The sequence below is a fragment of the Chenopodium album genome, chromosome 20 (assembly GCF_948465745.1).
Source record: "Chenopodium album chromosome 20, dcCheAlbu1.1, whole genome shotgun sequence".
NCBI lineage: Eukaryota > Viridiplantae > Streptophyta > Magnoliopsida > Caryophyllales > Amaranthaceae > Chenopodium > Chenopodium album.
This window is the reverse complement of record NC_137853.1, coordinates 30,166,997-30,187,231: the sequence shown is the minus strand read 5'-3', so window position 1 is coordinate 30,187,231 and position 20,235 is coordinate 30,166,997. Positions and strand designations below refer to the sequence as shown.

The 20,235-nt window shown below is 33.7% G+C and overlaps 1 protein-coding gene across 1 annotated transcript; it reads right to left on the bottom strand.

Annotated features, from left to right (window-relative positions):
- Window positions 1-538: 538 nt before the first annotated feature.
- LOC145597007 (CASP-like protein 1F2) lies at window positions 539-3,586 on the bottom strand. The gene is made up of 4 exons (XM_081653193.1): window positions 3,381-3,586; window positions 3,162-3,288; window positions 2,401-2,600; window positions 539-893 (listed from the first exon to the last, which is right to left on the bottom strand). The coding sequence occupies exons 1-4, from the start codon at window positions 3,584-3,586 to the stop codon at window positions 539-541; spliced, it is 888 nt and encodes a 295-aa protein (XP_081509319.1).
- Window positions 3,587-20,235: the final 16,649 nt, after the last annotated feature.

Sequence of the window (20,235 nt, the reverse complement as noted above, 5' to 3'; positions counted from 1 at the left end):
ATACGATAATATATGTGCTGATACCCCTTGGTGTAGTTGGTGAATGCTTTCCTATTATGTATAAGTGATCCGTGTTCGAATCCAAACTACGTTACTCCATTTTTTTTTGGGTTTTATTTTTAGTTTTCATTTACATAATAGCCATAAATACTAATGTTTCCCATTTTAAATTAGACTTTTAAATACCAATGATACTAATTATCAATAAAACAATTTGAATCATGATTAATTTAAATTCAATATACCAATTAATATTATTTTTGTTTGCATTTTATATTTCATTCACCTATTACCCATAAATAGTAACGTCCTAATATAAATTAGTACTTTTAAATACTAATGTTACGAATCGTCAATAAAACAGTTCGAGGTCTGGTTTCTTTAAATCTAAAATTATGAAACTCCTACTACAAACCCAAAACCTTTCCGCATTTTTGAGCATCAAATTCCATAAAACAACATCTTTCCGAATTTAAACAGCATCAAAATGGTATTAACAGGATCAATTTAAATATTGTCTTACTGATTCATATCTAATTCATACAAATACAAACATTTTCTCAAAGACATACATATGGAAAAACCTTGTAAATTCTTCACCGCTTGCAAAATACATACCCACAGCCGGAGTACGACTGACTTGTTCTTCTCCGTTTGACCGATTATGAGAATCATGTTCATTTATATTGTTATTAACCTCAACCTTAATCTCTTCATTACTAATGTTAGTAACCTCAGCTTCTTCATTAATAATCGAATGGCATGAATTGTTGCTTCTTCTTCTGTTACATCGTTTGATTCGATCTGCATCTCCGATTGAGCTAATCACATCGTTTATCACTTCATTAAGATTAATGTTCAAACGAGGGGACATATTTTTGCATTCCATTTCACTGCCACAATGTCAAACACACTACTGTTATTTATTTCAGATTCAACAAAATAAAAAAAGATACTATAAAATTATATTTTAATTTAATATTGACAAAATGATCCTACGTATAAAAAACAGATGCTATAAAATTATTGACAACAAATAAACCTCGATTCCATTTAACAATTGCTTCCATTACAATGGAACCCAGAAAACTCCTTCAATTAAATAACATCTCACAAGAAACAAAACCAAAGACAACATACAAATCAATCTATTAATCTAAACGATTTACCCTTTCAATTCAATCTTTATAAAAACCTCATTTTTACCCAAAAATCATCTACTTCGAAATCAAGCAATGAAAACCCTAAATTATCAAAATCCTCAAACTAGGAATTTTAAATGAAATAATTCAGCAACTAACAAGATTACATGCGAATTGTATTCGATTGACGAAATTAATATCCACACTTGAATAATTTCATCACAATTCTTCCCTTATTCAAATTGGATGTGTTCTTCGCCAAGGAATTTTGGGGGAAAAGATGAAATTTTGGGGGAGAAGATGGGAAATTTTGATGCTTAATTGGGAAATTAATGGTGTATTATCCATTAATTGTTGGCACCCACTGAAAATTTTGCCGCTCACCTTCCTCACAATGGCGCCTAGGCTGAAAATTTTGGCGCTCATCTTTCCCTCTTCTTTTTTTTTTCCTTTCCCTCTTCTATTTTTAGTTTCCATTATTACATTGATGAGTTGGCGTTTTTTTATTGGTGGTGTACAAAAGGAATCTTGTACACTTAGTGTACTCCTAGCCTTTTACCTATCAATAGTTCACTGACTCTAACAATAATTATGTGAAATTTTGTACTGTCCTTATAACTTTGTTAATCAAAGGTCAATAATTCCCAAAAAGTTTAAACCCTTATTTAAGTTAGTTCCAACAGGATGGAAATATTTATAGTAGTGATGAACTAATAAAAACAACTGGCACCCCAAAAAAGAGTTCCCCAAGTTATGCTATGTACCATTTACATTAGCTTAAAGAATAAAACTCTGTATATATATATGTCACCCTCTACCTTGAAATAGTAAAGATTTTACATATACGACACTTAATTCAATTTTATTTGTATGCCTAACAAACTTATGAATTTCATTGAAATGCAATTTTTGATTTATTTCTTACACGACAAAATTGAAAAATATATATAAGAGAACAGCCCAAGTTATATATAAGTAATTAAGAAACTTACTTTGTTGCTAATACGGAAATGTAACAAATATACCGACCTACCAAATCACATTTATAGAAACATTATGATATAATTAATTAAGTTCAACATTAATTAGTGTGTTTCTTACTAATGAAATCATCATTCATCAACAACCAAGCCGCGGTATCAACAACATAATTAATACATTCTCTTACAATTATAAGTTCATTCTATGTATACAACAACAATTTTATTTTATTTTATTTTAGATTTGAGAAGGAAAATAGTGAGGATTAGTAATAGACTTGGTAGCGTTGATGATGGTGAGGACGAAGAAGATGATGCAAGAGAAGTAGCCAAAGACTATGCCGAAGATGGCCTTGTGGCAGAAGCTATGAAAATGGTCACATATTGGCATCCAGCCTGATTGTTCATAACCATATTGCGCTACGTACCCTATGGCTGTTGCTGCCGCGCACCCTGCTAGTAATAGTGACATTGTTACCTGCATTATTCACCCCGTCCAACAAAATGTCTTTCTATGTTAGTTTAAATATATAAACTCGCGTTAATATTGTAACATTAACCAATATATTTATTGAGTTTGGAGTCTTTGAACCAGATATTATAGATGTGTGGCATTTTGTGTGTGTTACAATGTAATTTATTGTAAGCTTAAAGCACTATTGGTCACTAGCAATAACCCTGCCACGTGTTAAAAAAAAGCTCGTCAATATGCTAGGGATCATAGGATGGATTCTTTAAAAGTTGAAATTTAATCAAAGTATGTCAATATACAAGTATACAAGTATGTAATGTAACTTGTATATTTCTATAACAAATTGCTGAATCTTTTTTAAAAGGAAGAAACAGGGAATTTCCCCTTTTTTAACCAAGATAACTATGAGTAGATATAAGTTGATTTACTACTTATATGGAGGTAAATGGTTGTTGTTGTTGTTTTTTTTTTTTTTTTTTTTTTTTTTTTTTTTTTTTCCATTTATTTATTAGTGGATAGTCTAATAATTATAATTAAGTAAATTGAAATATTTAAAAACTTGTTTACCAGATCATGCAAGAAGAAGAACAAATGGTGATTAGCTTTAGTTGATGCAATTCGCGGTCGAATGAAGGTGAAGATCAAGGAAAGAAGAGAAAACAGACTTGCTATTGCTGTTGCATATGCAAAAAACCTGCCCAAAAACAGAACATATCAAAATTTATGCACAAAAAACAAAAACATTCATGAAAATATAAATAAACCAAAATTCGGAAGTATTAATACTTGAAAGCTGAGGAGTAGCTATATTTGGCTACCATTTGCATTCCAAATATAATGGCAGTTTGATTACAAGTGAATACTATGGAAGAAGCTGCTATCGACGTTGCGAGTGCAGCTGTTCTTAGCCCAAACTGAATCACATCAACCTTGTTTTTCTCTTTTATTTTTTGGAGGGTTTCCTCTTGTTTGTCTTCTTCATATGTTGACATTGTAAGAGAAATAGCATGAGCGAGCAAGAGAGGAAGAGTGTAAGAGGGAATGGAAGAAGCAATGGAGTATGGTTGTAGTGAAGAGGAGTGGGTGCAAAGAACAAAGTCTATGGAGCAAGAGAGTGTTTATATAGAGGAGAAGTTTGTATTAATAAAGAAAAAGTGAATTTGATTATTTAAAGAAAATTGGAGGGTAAATATTAATGAAGTGAAATATAAAAGTCAATAAAATGGGGAAGGAATTGAGAATAGGAGTTAATGATTTTGAAGACCATAACTAGATTTTAGGAAGAACATAAAAAACAATTAAGGTGGAGAGAAGAATTTTTTTGTAGGCTAGCTAGCTAAATCCTTGATGAGCTGTTGATGGTAACTTTTTTGCTATAAATAACACAAATCAACACGTGATTTTGTTCAAAACTTACATTAAAAAAAAAAGGTATTTCTAAAAATTGTATACATCAAAATCAATTGTATCTTATTATTATCCCGTAATTCAAATTTTAGTTACTCATTTTGTTGTATGTGAAAGGGTTAATAAAAAAAAATATATACTTTCGTCTAGCAAAGTTCGCTTGTGATTGATTTTGAATATTTTTATATACACTCGGTGCATGGTGCACCCAAGGATATTTTTGCTCATATAATTTTTTTTCCTAGTTTAAAAATTAAAAAATGAGTAAAAGAAAAAAATATCAAATGAGCATATAATCACCCTTAGATGTACCTATTTTATAAACACCCGTGTGTATATAAAAAGTTTTGCTACTATTTACTTTGTTTTAACTAGATATTTTTTTAATTGTAATGGCAAATTAGAAGGAAAGGAAGTTCAGAAAAAAAAGTACTTCAAACTAAACATAGTATAGAAGTTGCTCACACTATTATTTTATATGTCTTCTTTGTGACTTTCAATTGGCATCGTCAAAAAATTAATGAAAATGTCAATATAAACATTAAATACTCCCTAGGTCTAAAATGGGATACCATACAAATATACAATGATCAAGTCGCACTAATATGATTTCAATTTTAGCGAGTAATGAGCATCTATCAAAATTCACAAACAATCATCATTTACTGTTTTCTTTTCCTTTTATATGGCTCTACCTTATAATTATTGTCAAGACTTTATACATACCTTTTATTGCCTATTTTGTAATGCCATATTATGATTTTCATAAGTGAATTCTTCTCCCTCTCTTTTTGTAATTATTATATATTAATTTCATTTTATTTAATCTATTTTTTAAAAAATTTTGGTAAGTTTTTTTTTCCAAGCAAATTGCTAAGCCAAACTAATTGCATTTTCTAGTTCCTATGGTCAAGCTAGTAACTAAGGATTATTTAATATTGCAAGCAAATCCCTAGCTACAACCACTGGTGTTGCTCTTAAAATCAAATTTGGCCTATATCAATATTGTCCGAGAATAGAACAGTTCATGGACAATTATCTTTTTTCTTTCCAATTAATGTTTTTATCCAAATACAACAGAAAATCCAAGTCCACTTTCTTGATGTAAGGAATATACTAGATTATACTCGTGCATTGCACGATTTAATCAATTATTCTTATCATGCATAAAATAAATTTTTATCATTTATGTAGAAAAGAGTGGTAATTTCTTTTTATAGAAAAATGCATAGTGTAGGTTAAAAAAAATGATGACATCACACATAGAAAATGGAGGGAACATTTTTAATGTTAGAATGACATGTATGATAATTTGACGGTTGATGATGTCAGCAATGTTTTATTTTAGTAATAGTTAATAGAATAGATTAGAGAGAGATTGGTTAAAACATGATACAATGTGAAAGAATAATATAGTCACACAATGCTCTAGCTACATCTCCCACTGCCTTGCCTAATTGAAAGAATAATATAGTCACACAATGCTCTAGCTACATCTCCCACTGCCTTGCCTAATTGAATAACTGCACAATTACCGTAAATAGGATAGCTTAACAATCGGGGAACTTGTAGAATTAGTAGCAACTAATAGCAAAATAATTGAACAATGATTTGAAAAAACTCTTACAAATTGACCATTTAATCTTATCTTTTCCTATTTGATTGTTCCATTCATGCAGGGCCAGGGCTATAATCTATAACTATTACTAAAGTTAAAACCGCTGACATCATCTTTGTACACATGTCATTTTCTAAATAAAAAATTTCCCTCCAAAATTGATTATGACATCATCTTTTTTTTCAATCATATTTTTTTTCAATTTTTTTATTTTTCAAACAAATAAATTCAAATAAATATTAGGAAGATTATTTATTAAAAAAATAAATAAAAGTATAAGTATCAATTACTAAAAACGCATTAATGAAATTTTTCTTCTTAAAAATACTCTTTCATATGATTTGTTGCAAAATTATTAATTAATTAACAATATAATATTAATAAAAATATCTTTTAAATTCTTAAATCGTGCATCGCACGAGTATTAATCTAGTTGGATAACTAGGTTAGATCCCGTACCATGCACGGTGATCTTTAGTTATATATATAGTTATATAGTATTGATTGAGAAGTATTACTGTACTCAGTATAATCATAAATTAGTCGATAAATAATAAAAGTATGAAATATGTCAATTTGGTATTTGCAATTTTAATTGTAGCTTCCAATACACAACTAAAACAAAAGTAAGCAAAAAATCTAAGCAATATTTTTTCTTATTGTAAGATTATTTTAAAATTTTGATTTTTGGTATATAATTGATTATTTTTTTAGAAAGATTTGTGAATAAATATTTTATTTTAAATATAATAATTACTACATGTTAATATGGAATATGTAAAATAAATAAATAAATAAATAATATGATTTTTGTAAGTGATTTGTTTCCTCAATTGATTTTTTTTTTAGTAAAAAGAAAAAAAAAATAACTAAGGACACACTAGGAGATGACACGTGTCATTGCTGGTGTGTCTTTTAGTATATAGTATTGATATTTTTGAGCCCTGTTCAACTTATCAAATTGGGGCCCTAGGTTCAATATATATAAATAACCAATTATTTATTTCATAAAATAAATTCATTCATTATGATTATTAAGTTTAAAATTGGAAATTATAATGTTTAAAAATTAATAAAGGTGAATTAATTTTAGGTAATTGTTAATTTTGAAAAAGAAATAAATGTAGATTGAAATATTTTGGGCGAAAGAAGGGAAAGATTAAAAGATTTTGGTTAGAATTGAAAATTTTGAGGGAAAGATTTTGGACATTCTCTAGTATTGCTTCCCAAAAAAAAGAGTAAAATTTGTTGGTTTAAGGAATTGAACCTTAAACCTTCGTTTTAAAAAGTAGGGCTCAAACCATCACTCCAATGTTATTTTTCTGTTTGAACATGAAACTAATATACATATATCCAAATTCCAAAATTTGGGGCCCCTAAAAATTGGGCCCTGTTCGATCGATCACCCCGCACACCCTCAGGACCGCCCCTGCATTCATGTATACCTTCTGTTTCTTCTTTTCTTATTAGCACTTAATCATTTGGCATAACATCAAGTACATAAAATTACGTAAACATAAAATAAACTATTTCAATAAGATGTTACACAACTATCACTGGAACGAGACTTAATAAGTATTTGAAAATCGTAGCTTTCTCACTTTCCCCTTATCATCCGCAACCAAAAAATAGAGTTGTATTCTTCCTTGACGCTTGAGGTATAAGATTCTATAATATGATCTTGTGATTATGCCTTAAATTTACCATCTAGTATGCATATAGACTTAGAATTTGTAACAGAATTTAGGGTGGTTTGATATGAATACTTCCTATAGAAATAGACAAGTCATTTCCTTTTGCAAATTGCAATTATACGTTTTGAGAATCAATTATTGAAAGAGATGGTTCTAACTTATTAGTTAGAGTTGGAAAATGACAAATTTTAACACGGGTAACAAATATTTTGGTTTGAGAATTTGATAGAACTAGCTTTTTGGCCCGTTCAATGCACGGGTTGTTACTTGGGTTAATTATTTTTATATGTAGGTATGCTTTTATATGAAGTAATTGTTTTATTTCTAAAACTTTAAAGAAAAAAAAGACTGAGGGTAAAACTGTGAGAGAAGATGAAGGAATTTATTTAGATATATATACATGAAGATTGTGAGATATGAAAAGATATATTAGTTTAAATTATAATTAAGTCTAAGAGATGAAAAGACAATTTATATTTTTATTCATATGTTTATGTAATGTGTACTAATTAATTGAACTTTATTTTATTATGGTGGAAATGAAACACTTCATTTTCTTAATTGAATTTGCAAGTTGTAGAATGCATAAAGAGTTAAACATAAATATTAAGAGAGGTGACATGTGTCATATGGGGTATTGAGTGACTTGTGATGCCATGTGTCATATGAAAAATTTGTGGTTTGTGTTTTTAAATACTAAGTATAGATTAGCTAGCATGTGTAGGAAAAAGACCTTTTAGTGGGTGACTGCCTGATTGTGTTTAGGCCAGGACTTCAGAAAGGGCAGAAGATATTATAAATACAATACGTTATTTTTTGTTATTATAATCTTTGTACGAAGTATACGTCATTTAATATTATAATTAATTAATTTAAACTTTAAAATTTCATTTGCTAACTTTGCTTATATAGCATTTGAATTATTTAATTCTCAAATTATTTACAAATCTTTTATTTAATTGGCTATAACTAAAATTTATAATCCTATCTAGTGCGCTAAGAAGTTTTGTGCTCGGAAGATACCCAGATTGTTGATAGAATTCTAATATAAATTTTTTACTTGAATGTTACATACGGTCTCACAATCCCTTTTGATAATGTAGGATATTTAGACATACGATGTCATGTCGCTTATTTAATTAAATAATAGTGTGCTTTTTGTAGTTTAGTTTGTGCGAAACCGACTTTATTTATTACGTACTTGCCCCGAGCATTGCCGACTTTATTTATTACTAGTACGTGCCCCGGGCGTTACCCCGATTACCCATTTTAAAGAGTATACTTATTTGTGGGCATGTTTTGTATTATTATTATTATTATTATTATTATTATTATCATTATCATTATCATTATCATTATCATTATTATTATTATTATTATTATGAAAAATTGTTAAAAATAATACAAACTTTGAGTTGTCTGCCAAAAACAAGTCAATCTTTTAATTATTTCTAAATAATACAAGCTTTAAAGAGTATCCTTTTTAAACAAGTTATTTTACACGCAACCTGAATGACCGGTTAATTTTTTTTTCTCTTTTGATAAATATATATAACAATGTAATTACTTCTTAAAAATAACTTTAATTATGATTAATAAATTATTTTTAAAAAATTTCTTCAAAAATAAAAATATTAAAAAATCCTCCAGCCACCAGCCGCTGCACCACTAACGCCAGCCTACTCCCAGCCCCTGGCGTCGGCCATGCTAGGATTCATTCTCCCCCGGCACCAACGTTAGCACCGACCCCCTTCCCCCGCGCGCACCCTCTTCCCTCTTCCCCGAGGCTGGCCTGAACCACCGAAACCCTTTCCCCAAAACCCTTCATCCCCCGTAAAACCACCAAAAACCCATCCTTCACCCTTGAAAACCCAAACTGAACCGCTAGCGATGGTTGGAGATGCCGATTAGGGCTTTTCGAGGTGGGGGATGGGTTTTAGGGGGTTTTGCTAGGGGGAGGAAGGTTTCGGGAAGGGGTTTTTTGGTTCGTCGGGAAGAGGGAAAGGAGCGTTGCGGAAGGGGAGGGGGTTCGGCGCCGGGGGGAGGGGAGGGGGATATGGGTTGTGCCGGCGCCAGGAGGCTAGGAGGGAGGTTGGCGTGATGGTGCTGGTGGATGGTGGTTGGTGGAGGAGATGGGTGGAATTTTTTTTAAAAAGTAAAATAATAATCATAATAATCTTGTAAATTTTTTTAAAAAAAAAAATTACATGGCCTAACCAATGAGATGATGCCACGTGTCCCACATAACCTGTTTGACCTGAACCGAACCCGACTTGAATCAAACTTGACCCAAACCCGTTTTAACCCGTCAAAACCCGAATTCAAGCCGACCTGTTCCTAACCCGAACCGAATTCAACCCGACCTGTTGCTAACTCGAATCAATTTAACCCGACCTGCAACAAACCCGACACAAATTTCAACCCGACCTGTTACAAACTCGACCAGAATCAACCCGACTTGTTATTGACCCAACCCAAATTCAACCCGACTTGTTATTGAATCAGTATGTATAGGTCGTTATCTCATGTTGGTATTAGAACGGAAATTGAATCCTAACTCTATTCCTTCAATATTTCACTTTGAATTTTAAGAGGTTAGTTTCACAACATGTTTCTAGGGACGAATTTCAGGGACGAAACATGTTTTCCGCAAATTATTGACTTGAACCGAACCTGAGAATGACCTGACTTGGAAATGACCCGACTTGATTATAACCAGCAAATTATTGACTTGAACCTAACCCGACTAAAACCCGAGAATGACCCGACCTGATTATAACCCGTAAATAATTTACTTGAACCGAACCCGACTCGATCCCGAAAACGACCCTAACTTGTTTAAACCCGTAAAGACCCGAATTTAACCCAACCTATTTTTCACCCGTCCCGAATGTAACCCGACCTTTTACTAAGCCGACCTAAACTCGACCCAAACCCGATAAGATGTAAGACCCGACATGACCCGACTCAAGCATGACCCAACCCGAACCCGACCCACATGTGTTATGATATCAACCCGTATTGACCCGACCCGAGATCACCCGACTCACACTAACCCAACTCAAACCCGACCCGTTTACCCGAATTGACAGCTCTAGTTAAGAGTGCGGCTTCAATAGAGAATTCAAAGTACGACCTCAATAGAGAGAAGAGTATTCAGAGTGATAGGAGGAGATGCGCGAAATTCGAGAGCGAAGGTGCGCGAAATTGGAGGACAAGGAAAGAGGAGGAGAGTGAGGCTCTGCGAACTGCGAAATGGAGGAGTGAGAAAATAGAGGAAAGAGAAAATAGAGGGGAGTATAAACCTTTTACGGAGTAGTTTCTTTCTCAAAAAAAAAAAACTTTTAATTTCTTTTGTAGCGGGCAGGGGAGGGTCAGTTACAATTATTATGGTCAATTTTTTATTTGATCTAGTATTTGTAGCTGTCATTACACGGGCCAGCTGCTAATAAAATACCAATATTAAAGTACTTGTTATTAGCAACGGGCATTTTAACGGTAGTTGCAAGTGGCATAATATTTGCAACTGGCATTAAATAGGCCAGTTGCAATTAGTGTTTTAGTAACTAACGTATTTAACGTCAGTTGCTAATAGGGTGCTGCTAATAGCATTTTTTCCACTAGTGAACATTTTTCCTCTTTTATTTTATTTGGCGATTTTTTCATTTTATTTTTTACCCCTCTTTTTTTTTCCGCAAATTCTATACTCTTCGATCCTACTATAAGTGACTATAGTAGATCTTTCATTTTTTTTCCCCTCTCTCTCTCTCTCTCTCTTTTTTTTTTTCACTTAAATTCTACACTAAACTTCTTAAACTCTTCAATAAGTGATCTATCTTTTCAATTCTTCAATCTTTTACTTGTATTCCCTCGGTTAATTTTCACTTCTTTTTTTTTTATTTTTTTTTATTTTTAATTGTTTTATAAAACACCACCTTTATAGTATTAAAATTCAAATTACCGCCTTTATTGTATAAAAATTTAAATTTTAACTTTTATCTAATTGTTTAGTAATAGTTTGTCTAGAGATTCACCTTTTTTTTTGGATGATATGATTGTTATAATTGTAGGCGTCGTTTGAAGCGCGCCTATGTTAGCATGTTGTGAATATGCTTGACACTTATAGGAAGTGGGAATTGATATATACGATTAAGGACAACGATTAAGGACAAGGAAAGTAGGGAGCCACCAACAAGTTTTTAAGGAACTTGTAATTTGTTCACGGATCATTTAAGGCAAAACGATAGGCAACAACGATTGACCTGTGAAGGTTACACCTCATTCATAATCCATGAGATTACTAACTCCATATGGTTCGGAACCACGAAAGGAGGATCGGGGATGATGGTACAAAGTGAGTCATGGAGTCACATTTGCCGGTATTGGTCTCTACTCGATTCTTATTGTGAAAAGTGTACAAACAAAGATTCAATTTGCTACAAACTATTATTAAGCTAAATTGGTTAAATATCAATGCAACATATAATGCTAAAATATTAGTAATCACTTGATTAAACAACAAGATTAAAAAGGAACCTAAACCGGTTGCCCAAATTATCTTATTACACGTGATTTTCAATTACATATTCCCTTTAAACATGCAATTTGGTGAGCATAATAAGAATAGAATTAACATTAATATTGGAAGCAATTCAACAATTAATTGTTAGTCAAATCAAATAATCACCCTAATCATGATACTAGCAATAATAATAAAAATAAGAGTAATTAAGTGAATTAATTACTCACATTCCGCGTTTCCTTGAATTGCTAAATCATGAATAGATTGTTAGTAACTTCTATAAAAATATAAATCAAATAAAAATTAAATTAAATAAAAAGTAGAGTTGATTTGATCCAAACCCTCAGTTAATTCTACCTTTCACGCCTTGGTTTAAGTATATAACTTTGGGTCAAGTATGAACTCTTTGGAGTGCTTAAGGGATGGAAGAATAGGTAGGCTAGAATTTAGATAAAGAGGGAGAAGAGAATGAATTTTAGTATAGGGAGAAAGAGAGTGATTTTTGGTATAAAAGAGAGGAAGAGAGAATGATTTGGTGCCCCGAACTGCAGAAATGAGGGTCCTATTTATAGGAAAAATGTGCAGAGGGAACACACGGAACCCTAAAAAGATAAAAACCCTAAAAAAGGTTGCCGCAACACGTCAACAGCACGCCGTGACACGTCAATAGCACGATGAGACACGACAAAATATGCCATGACACGGTACACTTTAGTGTGACGCGGGGTGATTTGGTGTGACGCGGGACATAAACAAACCTACAGAGGATAAAACGCGTTTAGGGATTACGCGGAGAAAAAACGGAGCAATCCCGTGTCACGAGATGTGCACCGTGACACGGGAAAATATGTCGTGACGCGGCAAGATTTCCCGTGGCGCGGCAACTATTTCCGTGACACGGTGGAATTTATTTCCTTTTTTAGGTTAGCGCGTGAGAAAAGGACGCGGAAAAGACGTGGGAAAGCACCGTGACACGGTAAAGGATACCGTGTCACGGTACCAGCCCCGTGCCACATCATCATCTCCCGCGACCGCGACATTTTTACACTGTGCGCGGTAATTCCTGTTTTTTACGCGTTTTTAAAATTATTATAACTTTTGATCCGTAACTCGGAATAAGGCATATAATATATCATTAGTATGCTTATTAAGTCTAATTTCCAACACAATTGTAATCAGGTCAAAATCATTTGTAGATTTAAAGATATGGTCGTTTTAGTAGAAGGGTGTCGGTTTTGAGCCGAGTTTAGTATTTTGCTCATATCTTTTCGTTTTAAATCGGAATTGGGCTTATGATATATTGTTGGAAAGCTTATTCAAGGCCTATCCAACCAAATAATAATTGGATCAACTTTATAGGGCCACAAAATCAGTTTCTCTCGATTTTGGGATGTGGATACGAGAAGTGGAAAGTAAGTTATGATGTGGGGAAATGGGCTAAGAATTGGATTGTTTTATGAAATGTATTGAATGTAAACATGGATTTAAGCACTCCAAAGATCAAATACTCAACCCGACCAATAAAGGCTGTGAAGGGTTGTTCATCATCGGGTTTGGTTTGGGGAGACATTTTTAGGTGTCTACAATAATCATGAAAAAGAAATTCTTAATTTTTAAATTGAGTGTTTGATAGCCAACAAGTGGAATTAAACCAATTTTGTACATAGGAAAATAGGTTGCCAACAATTTTAACATGAAATCTATTATTGATATTTTTTTAATATGAAAAATCGTAAATTGCGATTTAGAAAAAAAAAATTTGTTATAATAATGAGCCATATATGTTTATATTATTTCAACCATCGGCCCCCCTAACTTAAAAATCCTGGCTCCGCCTCTGTTTTGAAGCATAATCAATCAAATCCCACTCATCTTTTTGTCATTAGGGGTATATGGTGAATTTTTATAACAACTCAAGGGTAAATGGTGAATTTGAAAATTTTTATGGGTATATGGTGAATAAACAAAAAACTCAGGGGTATATGGTGAAAAAACCTTATTTTTGTCAAAAAATATGCAATAAGTAGCAAGTATGATTCTTTATAAAAGGAATATTTTGAAATTTCTTAATTCCTTGTGTGTTTTAATATTATGTTATTGATTCCGAATATGGGTATTTGCTTTTATTAGGCCTTGGTGACCGGTAACCTGTTACTTAAGTAATTTTTTTTTCACTTTGACTCTAGTCAACAACTACCAATCACCTCCATGGTAGCCGGATCCTAGCTTCAAACCCCCACATCTCCTTCCCCTTTACCCTTCAACCCACCTCCCCTGCCCCCGCTTTTCCCAACCACCAGAAAATCCATCTCTCCTTAATAAGGGAGAGAGCTTCGAGCTCCTCCAATGGCGGATTTTTTGGGTTTGGTTGAGAGATTAGAGAGAGAAGAAGAATTGATTGTACTGAATTGTTGACTACCCTGATGTTATTATTACAGTATTTATATTTAGTGGAATCCACGTCAGCTTCCACCCAATTACTCTAACTAACTACTCCACTTATAAGTAACTCTCCCACTATCAATATTACAAGGTGTAACAAACTCACAACATGACAAAAGCATGATTATTTGATTATTTTCTACCCATTCACATCAAACTGTATCATAGCTTCCCCCCTTCAAAAGACTTGTCCTCAAGTCTAAGGAACTCTAAAATCTGGAAAACGCTGTTCAAATGACTCAGCAGGTTCCCAAGTAGCCTCATATGTAGGAAAACCTTCCCAATGAACAAGATACTAAACCTGAGCTTTATTCTGAAATTTTACCACCTTCCTGTCCAAAATTGCAGTTGGTTTAATCTCATCAGACTCCACTGTACTTCCTTGCAACAATGTAGGAATGTGAGCAACTAAGGGAAGTTGCCCCCTAAAATGTTTAAGCTGAGAGACATGGAAAGTGTCATGAATCTTAGCTTTAGCAGGCAATTTCAACTTATATGCCACCTTGCTTATGGCTGCCACAACCTAAAAGGGCCCAAAATACTTATGAGATAGCTTCTGGTTATGCCTTTTCTGTACTTTATGCTGTCTATAAGCTTGCAGTTTTAACCAAACCCAATCACCAACTTGAAAACTCCTCTCAGATCTATGCTTGTCAGCTTGAGACTTCATCCTGTTCAGAGCCCTCTCCAAGTGAAACTTAAGCTTAGAAATCATCATTTCCCTTCTTTGCAAACTTCTGTCTACCTCATCATTCCCGATTTAACCTGTCAAATATGGTAAATGAAGTGGTGGAGGTTGATTATAAACAACCTCATAGGGAGTAAGCTGCAAAGCAGAGTGGTAATGAGTATTATACTACCATTCTGCTAAGGGTAGCCATTTATGCCACTCTTGGGGTTGTTCTCTAGTCATGCACCTCAGATAAGCCTCAAGGCATTTGTTAACCACCTGTGTCTGCCCATCAGTCTCAAGGTGATATGTAATGGATAGTAGAACTCAATTCCATGAAGAGAAAATAACCCTTTCCAAAATTGACTCAAGAAAACTGGATCTCTGTCACTTACAATTGATCTAGGCCAACCATGTAACTTGAAAACAGAGCAAGCTGAATTGCTGTAAAAGGGTGAGCAAGAGCCATAAGATGAGCATACTTGCTGAACCTATCAACCACTACAAAGATGACTTCCTTTCCAGCTGATTTTGGCAATCCAGTGATGAAATCCATAGAAATGCCCATCCAAACCTCTTCAGGGATAGGTAGAGGTTGCAAATGGCCTAGATAGTCTGCTGTGTCATACTTTGCAACTGACAGACAGTGCAATTCCTTACAACTGGTTGATCTCTCTAGTAAGTCCTTTCCAATAGAACATCTTTTTAACTCTCTTAAGAGTTAATTCTTTACCACCATGACCACTCTCAGGTTAATCATGATGCCAAGATAGGATTTTATTCCTTAATTGCAAATCAAGACCAACCCCAATCTTTCCTTTCCTTCTGAGCAAGTTGTTATCCCATTGAAAACCTGGAACAGATACTTGATTTTGCAGTTATGAATGATGACTTTATAATTGTCATCCAACTGGTAACTCCCAGAAATAAGGGTTGCCAAGTTTGAATCAACCACAAATATTGCTATAAACAAGATTTCAGCTCCTTGAACCCTATATAAAGCATCTGCAGCTACATTCTCTTTACCACACCTATACTGAATTTCATAGTCAAATCCCATTAATTTGGACAACCAAAATTGTTGAAATGGTGTTGAAATTTTCTGCTGCAGTAACCATCTTAGACTTTTATGATCAGTCTTAATAATGAAGTGGGCCCCAATGCAGAAACAATTGCCAACAGCTCCTTAGCATAAACTAATAACTTTTGCCACTTTGGACCTAAAGCTCTGTTGATAAAAGCTAAGGGATGGCTATCCTGCATTAAAACTGCCCCAATACTGGTTTTAGAAGCATCAGTCTCTAAGACAAATTGCTTGTCAAAGTCTAGTATAGCCAAAACCGGAGTTGTAACCATAGCAGTCTTCAAGGATTCAAAAGCAGACTGAGCTTGCTCATTCCAATTAAAGCCATTTTTCTTCAATAGATCTGTCAATGGCTTACACATAAGGGCATATCCCTTAATCAAACTTCCTGTAATAGCCAGTCAAGCCCAAGAAACTTCTCAGCTCTTTGATGCTTGAGGCAACTGGCCAGCTACTAATGGCAACCATCTTTATAGAGTCAGTTTCTACACCGTTCTTAGTGATGAAATGGCCTAAACATTCAACCCTTGTTGTGGTAAAAATGCACTTACTCTCCTTGGAAAACATATTATTCTGCCTCATTAACTCAAAACTTCAGCTAAATGCTGCTAGTAATCTGTCAGAGTCTTGTTATACACCAATATGTCATCAAATAAGATCAAAACACACTTCCTAAGAAGTGGTCTGAAAACAAAATTCATCCATCCCTGAAAAGAGGCAGGAGCATTAGTTAAACCAAATGACATAACTAAAAATTCATAGTGGCCTGTATGAGTTTTAAAAGCTGTTTTGAAAACATCCTCAGCTCTAACCCTCATCTGGTGGTATCCTGCCCTTAAATCCAGCTTACTAAATACCGAAGCTCCAGGCAATTCATCAATTAGCTCATCAATGACTAGAATAGGGAATTTATTCTTCACTGGTCTGTTATTGAGTTCTCTATAATCAACACAAAGTCTCCAAGTGCCATCTTTTTTACCTACTAATTACAAGTGATGCAAAAGGACTTGAGCTATATTGTATAATTCCTCTATCCAACATTTCTTGCACAAGATGCTCAATTATGTCCCTTTGTTTGAGTGGATACCTGTATGGCCTAATGTTAACAGGTGTACTCCCTGACATCCAGGGAATCGAGTGATAAAAAAACCCCTCTCTCAAGTGGTAAGTCCTTAGGTTCCTCAAAACCACCTAATACTACTGCTTCAAATCTGAGAATTCAGAACACGTCAAAATACTTGAGTTGTCCTGTTCCATCTGCATTATCATACTTAAACCATCCAAAACCTCATCAAGCAAAGCTGAACACTAGAATCTAGCACTTTCCCTGTAGGGCTCCCCTCAATCACAACCAGCTTCCCAAATGGCATTCCCTTAAGAATAAAATGCTCATCATGCAGATCAAACTCCATTCTTAACTTTTGGAAATCCCAATGAATAGGACCCAACACTCTAAGCCACTGAATACCCAAACCATGTCACAACTACCCAATGGAATCAATAGAACATCAGCATCAAACCTATGACCCTGCATCTTCCAAGAAAATCCCTTACACATATGTTGGCAAGGAATGTGATTCCCATCTGCTACAGACACAGACTGAAAAGGAATTGGACTCAGTTGACACCCCAACTTAGTTGCAACATTGACATCAACAAAGTTATGGGTACTGCTAGAGTCTATCAGAATGTGTAAATCCTTCCCTTGCACCTTACCCTTCACTCTCATAGTCTAAAAAGATTGCTTACCAGACAAAGCATGGACTGAAATATGTGGATCAAACTCAGACTCAACGACCTGCTTAAACTCTTCCTCATCATCTTAATCCAAATCACCAGGAATTTCAACTGTAAAAAGTTACAATAGTAACACAACCCTTTAGCTATCTTTTCCTGTCTTACATATGCTAGAATGTGTTTATAGGGTCTTGTGTTTGTTTGAGCTTGGGTTGAAGAAGAAGAAAAAGGCTTAGATTGAGGTGTTGATAACAAAGGAGGTAAATTACTAGTATTGGGTAGTTTAGGGGTAAAAAGAAATTTTGAGTGCTTGTAATGCACAACAGCAGAAGAAATAGTTTCTTCTTGTAGCCTAGCATATTCAAGCAATACAAGAAGGTTTAAAGGCTTTAACAAAGGGTTTTACAGCAGGTCTTAATCCACTAATAAAACTTTCAAGAATGTAAGAATCAGGCAACACATGACTATTCATCATCATAACAGACCTAAGATTCTCAAATTGATAAATGTAATCTTCAATTGAACCATTTGCTGTAATCTATTAAACTGCTCTACCACATTCATTCCATAATCATCCTTAAATCTTGCATACAAATCAACAACAAAATCATTCCAATCAACAACTAAAACTCTCCTAAGAGACAGATAATCCGTAACCCAACTGTCAGATTTATCAGTCATGTTTAAGGAAGCTAAATCAACTTTCTATTCATCAGAAATCTTGCAAAGACAGAAATACTTGCAGCATTTCTTGACCCAAATTCTAGAATTACTACCATTGAATTTTGGAAATTCCAATTTAGGATTCAAACATAAGATCCTCGTAGGATTGGACCTGTTCAAACCGTCTGAAGAAGACGAAGGAGAAGAGGAATCAATAGATGACGAAGAAGAAGGAACATCTTTCTCAGCTTGAATCGACTACATCAACTTCATCATTTCTTCAATTCGCTGATCGATTTTGGAATTTTGCTCATCAAATCGCTTTTCCAGATTCTTGAGCTGATCTTCCATTGCTGCTACTCGTTTTGTTAATGGCGAAGGCGCTAGAATCTCTTACTGAAAGATACAGTAAGAAGGGCTCTGATACCAATGATAAGGGAAAGAGCTTCGAGCTCCTCCAATGGCGAATTTTCTGGGTTTGATTGAGAGATTAGATAAAGAAAGCAGAGAAACAAACAGAGAAGAGAGAAGAAGAATTGATTGTATTGAATTGTTGACTTCTCTGATGTTATTAATACAGTATATATTTTTAGTGGAATCCACGTCAGCTTCCACCCAATTACTCTAACTAACTACTCCGCTTATAACTAACTCTCCCACTAATAATATTACAATCTGTAACAAACTCACAACATGACAAAAACATGATTATTTGATTATTTTCTACCCATTTACATCAAACTGTATCACTCCTCCACAATTGGAAACTCATATCTAACTGTCTCCCATCACAGTAACAATAATGAAGTTAATTTGTTTTTAAAACCGTTGCTATCATCAAATTTGTGAATCAATTAAAAGCATCATCAAATTTCTCCCTTCGATGATTAAATTAAAGGGGGCTATAATTGAATTAAAATCCATAATGTATATCAAGTGGCTAAATTTCTTCACGATTTTTTTCCTTTTGAGTTGTTTGAACATAAATATAGCAAAGTTGAGGGTTGGGTGCAATTTTAGCATAACGGATAAGCCATCTCTATTTATTGGGCTTCAAGGAAGACAAAACAATGTAGTAGTGGAGATAGTGTTTAGTGGCGAGCTAAAATTATTGTTTTTGAAAAATGAAAATAGTTTTTTTCCTTTTAATTATTTATCTTCACAATTAAACAACTTGTTGCCTACTAAGTACCCTCACACGCAACAACTATCACACAACTGACAGCTAAACCTACAACTACATTTTTTCCGAACATGGCCATAAGCTTCTCGTTTGATGATGAGAATTAGAAATGTCTTGTTTTCACTTTATTTCTTAACTTGAAATAATTATACAATATGGATTGCTCTCTTTGGCAAATATGATGGTGGAAGCTTCACTGTGCATTCATTAAACAAGAAGCCTAATTTTAAAGAACATGAAGCCTAATCATGCAAATATATAAGCCCTAGCACTCCATTTATATTTTAGAAAATTGAATTTAGATCATGTTTACATATTTTGTCATTATTTATTACCTATCAAGATCCACTGAAGGATCTTTTCTCTTGTCTCTTGATACCCAAGTGATTTCCATAGAATACAACTCTTCTAAGGAAATTATGACAGCAAACATCAGAAATTTTTGTTTGCCATGGAACTTGCACAATAGTAATTCCGAACATAGGACTGATACTTCTAAAACTACAATGCTCAAGTACATATAATGTCCTCAGACATCAGAAGAATTTTATCTAGTTTGACAAATTGTCAGATCTGAAATAGTATTAGGAACCAAATCTTCTGGTGAAAATTCAACAGTCT

Coding starts and splice junctions, on each gene's coding strand:
- LOC145597007 (XM_081653193.1), bottom strand. CDS start 3,586: ATGTCAACATATGAAGAAGACAAACAAGAGGAAACCCTCCAAAAAATA. Junction 2,601..3,161: donor TCTTCTTCTTGCATGATCTG/GTAAACAAGTTT, acceptor TGAATAATGCAG/GTAACAATGTCACTATTACT. Junction 894..2,400: donor ACCATCATCAACGCTACCAA/GTCTATTACTAA, acceptor ACATTGTGGCAG/TGAAATGGAATGCAAAAATA.